The sequence below is a fragment of the Protopterus annectens genome, chromosome 2.part0, assembly GCF_019279795.1.
Source record: "Protopterus annectens isolate FY-2018-M chromosome 2.part0, PAN1.0, whole genome shotgun sequence".
Taxonomy (NCBI): Eukaryota; Metazoa; Chordata; order Ceratodontiformes; family Protopteridae; genus Protopterus; species Protopterus annectens.
This window is the reverse complement of record NC_056728.1, coordinates 49,515,654-49,524,522: the sequence shown is the minus strand read 5'-3', so window position 1 is coordinate 49,524,522 and position 8,869 is coordinate 49,515,654. Positions and strand designations below refer to the sequence as shown.

Below are 8,869 nucleotides of genomic sequence, written 5' to 3'. Positions count from 1 at the left end.
AAACATATTTGTTTCTATTAATCATTTGAGGAGGTGAATTAGAAAAGGGTTTCTTTTCTGCTTTCCTTTTTCCCCCGACTGAACACTCAGGATTAAAGAAAACAGAACATACTTGAAGAGTACAAAAAATAATCTCCTTCAGACTGTCTATACAGCAACATGCACTTTGCACCAGGTGTGATGACAATAGTAGAAAATCTCACTTTCCTGTCTCAAAAAAAAAAAAAAAATTAAAATAAGCTACTGTTATTCACTGCTGTCACCATCATATAAAACATTATTTTTTATTTATATTCACCTTTTGAGACCACATTGTTAACCATTACATTCCCTACTTGTAAAGAAAAAGAACAAGATTGCGAAATAGAACTTTAAGAACATTGTACCTTAAAAATAACTTGTATATTTTTTAGAAGCCCCCCCCCCAAAAAAAAGATGACCCTATCTAATAATGAACTATGGTTCTGTGTTACTGCAGTGCCATCATCAGTTCAGTGCACTGCAGTTAAAGTGCTGGTAATGACCTCCCAATACCAATACAAAGGGGTTTTTAAATATAAACACAAACTAAGAAAACATTTTTTAACTTGACATTTAAAGTCACAGAAAAATACTGAATTTCAAGTAGCAAATTCCGAACTGCAGTCTTAAAGCTTAACTACTTCTTAATTTACACACTGAACCAGCCAAAACTGAAAATACATAAAACTGACAGCATCAAAACAGACAAGTGTAGTTCAGAAAACAGCATAGATGATTCAATACCCACATAAACAAGTGGCACAGTTAGATAAAAAGAGGAGGTATAAAATCATCACGCAGTATCTTGTCGCAGTATGCCATTTATTGTTGGAGTGGTCAGCAGAACGTCAGTAAGTCACCCACAGCTTAACTCCACAGTTTGTGGACAGGGCAATCCGCCCCACCACACACCAAGCAGATTAGCATATAAATCATGCCAGGAGGTCTCTTGCAGGCATACATAGAATAATCAAGATGACATGTACAGAATCCCCAATATACAAATTACTCAAAACTAGGGTGAGAGACGCAGAAATACCTGCATGTGACATCTCAAATAAAATACAGCATCTTGCAAAGGAGAAGCCGATTTCTAAATCAGGAAATACAGTATACAATCTTTTTACACTTACATGCAGGTTTGTATGGGAACCACTATTAAAAATACATAGTATTTTATACAGGTCCCCAATTTTTCTGACTTAACTGACAAGATATAACGTTTACAATTTCAGCTACTGGCAGCTGTAATTGCAACAAAATAAAATGAAAATTATACTCGTCAAATATAAAAAATTGTTTTTGGATTAGGATATCTACAAGTTAGAAACACATGAAACAAATGATGTTTTTACGTTGAGAATGTTACTACAACAAGATGTAAAGATCCTGAATTTCAAAATACTCAGTATTTTCAAAAAAATTTTCTTAGTCATTACAGGCTGGGATATTTTTCAGAACCAAGTTATTCATGCAAGGCAGCTGAGCAATTTGAAAAATAAAGAGATTTAAAACAAAATGTATTGATTCTTACTAACCAGCCTACCTCTGCTATTCAACAACCTGTCTGCCGCATTAAAACATCAACAGGATGCAGCATGCAACAGAGGCTGCACAGCAGTGTACAGTTAGTGGTGTAATAAATCTTTTATTTTCTTTACTTGCTGAACCAGATAAGCCATTTTGGACCACAAATGCACTAAAAATTTAAAACATCACATTTTGAAGGGGACTGGGTTGGAATACAAAAACATTTATCAGTACTGTATATGGAAACACTCTCTTATCAAATACATTCACCTACTACTGGCTTTGAAACAAGAAAAAAGATGCCTCCTTACCCCCCCCCCCCAACAAAAAAATGCCAAGCAGCCTTAGAAGTAATGGTGAAAGTTAAACCAGTAAAGTAACCAAAAACACATTTTAGGAACTCTGTAGCTAGCCAGAGCATGCAGAACGCAAAGGTCTAATAATATCTTGACTAATCTAATCTACATCAACATAATTTGTATCGGGCAGGTAAAAAGGGTCACATCTAGACATTTTGTTCTGAAACAATTACATATACCCATAATTTATTTTTTCAGGCTTTGAATGCCATTTTTCATGAATGGGTTATCAAGGTTTGCCTTAGTGTTGTACCAGTAAATTATTATTTTTTTTTTGGGGGTTGATAAAACACATTCATTTTCCAACTCATCCACCTCAGCTGCTTTAGGTAGTAAATATCAGTATCTGACAGAAATATCACAGCTAGTTCCAATTAACCATTAGAAAACCCTCTGCACAACATGCACACAGTCCATCCCAGCAGACTGTCAACAGATACATTTGAAAAAGTGTTACAAGCAGGAGTTTCTTTGGGTAAAGCAAAGCTTATAAGGGATGGAAAATAACATGCTGAAAACTCTGTGGTGAGATCACATTGGTGCAAGAATGCTTCAGAGACAGACTGACAAAGCTAAGTAACATTTTCTTTACACATCTGTCTTTTACAGTAAAAGTTCTCACTGTCAGGAATGCCAGGAACAAAAAAGACAAGATTTACACATGAGAATGGGGCACTTGTTTATGGTAAGTGGCAGAACTCACTACCCCAGTTCTGGCTGTCAAAGCAGTACTGGCCTCACTATACATGGCAGTGCTGACAGGCTTTGTGCCACGGCAGCACCTACCTGCAAACTGTCTCCAGGACTCCAGGGTTTTCCCAGACCAGATCCACACCCCAGATGTTATTCCTACCACAAGGCACATAAAGTACTTGAGCATAAAGACAGCATAGTCTGGCCTGGGCTGATCAGTGTCCTCAGGGCAAGAACAGTTCAAAGTCTTCTCCCAGCTCTCTCTGTAATGCTGCTCATAGATGTAGCAAGACACAACTATGGTGGCAGGTACTGTGTACAGCACTGTAAAGATGCCTATTCGGATCATGAGTTTCTCTAGCTTGTCTGTCTTGGTGCCCCCTTGTTTAATGACACTTCTTATCCGAAAAAGGGACACAAATCCTGCCAGAAGAAACAATGTTCCTGTAAAGAGGTAGACCACAAGAGGGGCTAAGACAAATCCACGAAGGTTGTCCAAGTTCTGGTTTCCCACATAGCAAATCCCTGCAACAGGATCTCCATCCACAGAACTAAGTGCCAAGACAGCTATGGACTTGACACTTGGAACAAGCCAGGCTGCCATATGGAAATACTGAGAATAGCTGGCAATTGCCTCATTGCCCCATTTCATTCCTGCTGCCAGAAACCAGGTGAATGACAAGATGACCCACCAGATAGAACTAGCCATTCCAAAAAAGTAAATAAGCAGAAACACCAAGGTGCAAAGTGCTGGCCCTGTAGTCTCATAGTGGATATGGTTATAGTCCTTGTTGCAGGCTACACTGGCATGACCAACAATCAGTCGGATGATGTAGCCAATGGATACAAACAGGTAACAAGCAGATAAAAAGATGATGGGCCGCTCTGGATATCTGAACCTTTCCATGTCAATAAGGAATGTGGCAACTGTAGTAAACGTGGAAATAAAACACAAAATGGACCACAGCCCTATCCAGAAGGTAGCAAAGGTTCTCTCATCCTGTGTGAAGTAGGGCTCATAGCAGGACATTGCACAGTTCAGCACACGACCACTCTTTATCTTATTATACAAAGGATGGGCTTCTTTGGAAAGAAGTACCAACGGTGGTTTGCATCTGCATTCCCCACTACATTCTACAGAAGAGGGTCTTCCAGGACGTAATTTACTAGAACCCTTGGGGGAATTGGTAGGCTTTGCAAAAAGAGGAGACAAAGTAGTGGTTTCAGTTCTGTTGTCATCCATACAAAGATTTTCAGACTCTCCCAGCTGTGGCAACTTATCGCAGTTCATCCTTTCTGGCCAGGCAAACCCATACTGCCTCATAAGAGGTGAACAGCCTGCTTTAGCTCTTTCACATACAGACCTGCAGGGAGGAAGGGGCTTCTTGTAATCAGGCAGACAAATAGGTGTATACATACTACACAGGAAAAAGCGCAGATCTGGAGAACACTGAATCTCCACCAAGGGCCAGAACTGGTGTACCTCTAGTCCAGCCTCATCCTGTGTATCATGATTGAACTGATTTGGCATGTATGTAAGGTTGTAGCCAATTCCCTTACACATGGGTACTGTTATCTCCTGGCACACAATCCCTTTGGATGCCCTTAAACCTAGAGATGGTAACAAGAAAATAAATAAAGTCCATAAAGAAATATGAAAGGAAAGTGTACTGTAAGGATAGGCCATTTTTTTTTAAATTTTGGCGCTTATATTTTCAAGTCTGTACTGACCCTTGGACTTTCAGTTTATGTTGTTTTATAACTTCATTGCAGATGTATTACTTGCTAATTACAAAAGTCAGTTAAGCCAAGGCAGACAACTATGGAGTTCCAGCAGTGCACCTCCGATTTGTTCTCAACCCATCAGAGAACGATGTTGAAATCTCACAGTTCCATCCTTGCCGATAGCGTTCGTCAGTCAAAGGACATGAAAATGGTGCATTTTTGTGCTTCATCTGGCAGGTAAAGCAGCAAGTAGTTGCAAATGCACATGTGGAGACTAAATATTTTTGCTACAGTTTCATCCTTCTCTAAGGTGGGCTGTACCTGTAAGAAAGGTTAGCCGGTGTAGAGCTGCATCTGACGTGCAAGTCCTTAGCCAAGCAGTGAATCATTCAGAGTCCGTTTTCGAAGCCCACACTAAGGCGGCTGCATCTCGGATCACTTGGTTCGATGCCCCGTAGCGCGCAACAACTGGAGCAGCGCTACTCTGTAAATGTTAAACCAGACATACATGACTTTGCTCGTTCGAAGCCCCATTACTAAAATTGTCCGCACAGGCTCGTACCCAGAGTCCTTCCCTTCTCTGGTCGTAAGAAATTGTGATAACTGTAATTAGAACTTAAAACACTGCAGACCACTGTTAGCAAACGTTTGCAAATAACGCCTCTCGCAGTTCAAAAGTTTTCTTCCTAGGATTGATACCTTACACCTGCTTCCCAGAGAGAGAGTAAGAAATGACGGACGAGCATGAGTGCGTCTCCTCCACCAAATAACCTCCTTCAGCCTTCGCTACTTCTCTAGTAGCTTAATCTCAGTTTCTGCTGAGAAATAGTCTGCCCCCCATCACCTCAGTCACGCCCCTTCAGATATCGATGCCGCTCCCACGGGGTGGTGCTACTGGCAAACCTGAATACAGACGCAACCTCCACTAGTTGAATGCTCTTGCTGTCAAACTGGCCGTCCTTTCACTAGACTTTAAAAGTCGTTCTTGCGAGTAAGTGCCCAACTCACAAGGAGATTATCGTGGACACCAGCCTGTTTTTTTACTTCGGTTTAAACCGCAGTTAATATGCATTGATATAGTTGTGCCCACTATGTTTCAGTTTTTAGCCACGCCCCATGCCTAGAACGTGCCCAGACAGTAGCTCTGTCGCGTACATTCCCGGCTTCCCGTTGGGTTGCCTATACTTTACAGTGAAGGTAACATTAGGAGGATAGAAAGAGGTGGGCACGAGCGTTCATTTAGTCTTGTATTATGCCAGGTGTGTGTACAAGGTGTGTGGTGCATGATGCAGAAAATTGCATATACATTGGGTATGTGGCAACATAAGGGTGTGTAAACTTTGAAAAGACGGGCAAGCCAGGGAAGACACGCTTACTTTATAGACTGCGAGTTATTACTTTCTCTAACGTTGTTAACAATATCATTTCATCGGTTGCTGAGGATCTCGCAATTTACGGATATGCATTGAGCAATTTGCGTGCGTGCATATATGGGCGCGGGGGGGGGGGGGGGGGGGTGCGAGACTTCTCAGCCTCTTAAACTTCAGAAACGGGGGCAGACTGTTCACCTGAGACGTTGACAGAATAAGAGAACGTGAATAAACTCGCGTTTTCTGGAGTAAAACAAATCCGTAGCTGTAATCGTTATTATTGCCATTATTTATTAAGTTTAATCTACCATTTTTTTTTCAAAATCACTACTTTTAGTTTATCACCTGTCCCTCTTTGTGTAGTTGTGTCATGCAAAAAAAAAAAGAGAGAGAGACAAAAGTCCTGACATTTTACAAAAATATTCCCCGTGGTTTCTTTAATAGTTGCATAAAATAATTATTTCGCATCTGAAATACCTAAATGTCATACGGAATCACATACGTATTGCAAATGCTACAAGAATAAGCTTTTATTTGGACAAAAAAGTGAAGTTTTGTTCCTTGCACTGGCTGTGGTTATGTTTTGTCTTGCAAAAATCTTACGTTTCTACAAAAAAAAAAAAAAAAAAAAAAAATGCCCCACTATGAGCATCTGAAGAGGTGGCAACTCGAACTAATTTTAGTAGTGGCAAAGCAAAAATTCTGAGCCAAAATAAGGGACACTTGAGAGTGGTGTGCTCGTGTGTTGGGGAATGTCCCTCAGTAATTCAGGGATGCATAGGATCCACCCTTAAACTATAACTGTCAACCTTTTATCTGCCTGCAGACTATTGCTAATAATCCATATTCAAATGTTCCCTCCTCCAGGGTCTAGGCATATCTCTCTGGACATGTGCAAAAGTAAAGGGTGTGTATAATGCCCAAAATCAAGGACATATTTTAAGTAATGTTTATAAACTCAGAAAGTTGCTAGACTGGCAGATTTTACATCAGCATGCATTTTTTGAAAGATAACGTCTGAAACTCAAATATCCGCATTACTTAGTGATTTCAGTCCTTAGTAATATATCAGAAAACACAATTTTTATGACAAACAGATGAAAACCTACAAAAATCTGGACATTTTCTTGACAGTTGAGTGGTATGCCTCTTGGAAAGCTAAACAAGATAGACTTGGAGAAAGAATTTGAGGCTGCCCATCTAGATATGTAGGTTTACCTTGAAAATGGCAAGGGCACTATTGTTCTTGACATGCAACAAAAGTTTGTTGTAGAGATGGGGGAAAAAGAGGTTGTGAATTAACATGTATTTTCTGAGGTAAAAGAAGAGTGTCACTGTAATGATTATCAGTATTTACTGACTGTAATCCACCCCCCCCCCTAAAAAAATCTAGTTTTAGAAGAGATGGAGCAAAATTTACACATCTTCCCTTCTATGCATCCCAAATTAGAAAGGAACAACTACAGCATAAAAGTCTAAATTATTCATAACACAACATTGAAAATACAAAATCTAAATCCACTTAAACATGCACTTAAACTACATAAATAATTACAATACATTTACAACAGTGCCTGATTAATAAAGCAAACTCTTTCCATCTATACACTCGTCTGTGAAACAGTACCTTTCACTCCCCCCTTCTATATATCCAGCATCATAATGCCTCTCAATTGATGATAAATTCTACCTTGGGATATAACACATAGTATCATATGTATTTACAAACCATAAACAATTCATTTGGCAACCTCAATTTCCATTACTTCCTTCCTTCCAAACAATACTCTGGTATAAACATTTACGACATACCTTTCCCTCTCAATATGCAGCTCTTATACTACACATACTTATCCTCCTGATTAGTAATACCTTTCAATATGATAACAGGCCACTTACTCCTACAGAATTCATGGAACTGCACTCAGGAACAAACCCTCAACAAATGAAATCCCACAATACAGTCACTAAACCACACTGGATCCACAACCCTAAACAAACAATGCTATATCTCATTTACACCCTTCTTACTCTGTGTCCCTAAAAAAAAAAAAAAAGAAAAAAAATTCCCAACCTCCTTTCAAATTTTTTCAATTTACAATATGTACAACACCATTACTTAATATTCTTCTAATATGTATTGCCATAGAAACCACCCCTAGACTGCAAATACCTTCTATCCTTAATCAAAATAACAAAACACTAAAGAAAGGCTCTGTCAAATGCTGGTAGCATCATTAACAAACTGGAGAAACTTGATTACTTTTTACTTATCTACAGTCTGGATATAATTGGTATTACAGATTCATGGCTGAAAGTAGACACCCCCCAACCTAAACCAGCATTTCACCTGTTACATATACCATTTCAACTTTCATCTAGCTACCAGAGTAGGGTTTAAGTACCATAATCCTTCTAAAAAAACATCAAAGTGTCTCCACTAGTCCAAAATACATCTCAGAATGACTGATCCAAACTGGAAAATCATAAATCTACAATTAAACCAAATAAACACCCTTGCGTTAACAATAGCATGCCTCCCCTCTTACAAATATCACAACATTCAAAGCATTTGTCTCTGAAATGCTGCACCACATAAGGAGCCTAAAGAACACCATAATACTGGGAGACTTTAACCTAAACCTTCTTAAACCCTCCTTTCAGAAATAACCAGCTTTAAAGCCTTTCCAAATTAGTTAGGGATGCACTATAACACAGTTTAGAACAAGGATTCACTCTTTCTACCTCTTACTAACCAATATTCCAGACAGAATCCCAGATGTATTAATAACCAATATTCCAGACAGAATCCCAGATGTATTTATGCCACCTCCCATCATTATGGATCATTGCCCCCTTCTTTTTACACTAGCCATGCCAGATATCAAACCACATTACACTTTAATTGTCTTTTGAACCTAGTACACAAAAATGAAAAAAAAAAAAAAACAGCCTTAAATGAGGAACTATCACTATATAAAATAAATTGGCAATGAGTAAGGACCTTTCAAAGCTTGCAGAAAATCTAACTTCAATGGTTTACTATTAAAAGTCTGAGCATTAGTCTGTCAAAAAGCAGAACCTTCAGATGGAAACATTGAAATCCACAATACCGATCAGGTACAACCCTGAAATTGTACCGAATCAAGAAATACTTTATTTGCACAAACA

The 8,869-nt window shown here is 39.0% G+C and overlaps 1 protein-coding gene across 1 annotated transcript; it reads right to left on the bottom strand.

Annotated features, from left to right (window-relative positions):
• Window positions 1-2,190: 2,190 nt before the first annotated feature.
• Window positions 2,191-5,108, bottom strand: FZD5 (frizzled class receptor 5). Its single transcript, XM_044060537.1, has one exon. It carries the CDS (start codon window positions 4,288-4,290, stop codon window positions 2,566-2,568), a length of 1,725 nt encoding a protein of 574 aa, XP_043916472.1. The 5' UTR covers window positions 4,291-5,108; the 3' UTR covers window positions 2,191-2,565.
• Window positions 5,109-8,869: the final 3,761 nt, after the last annotated feature.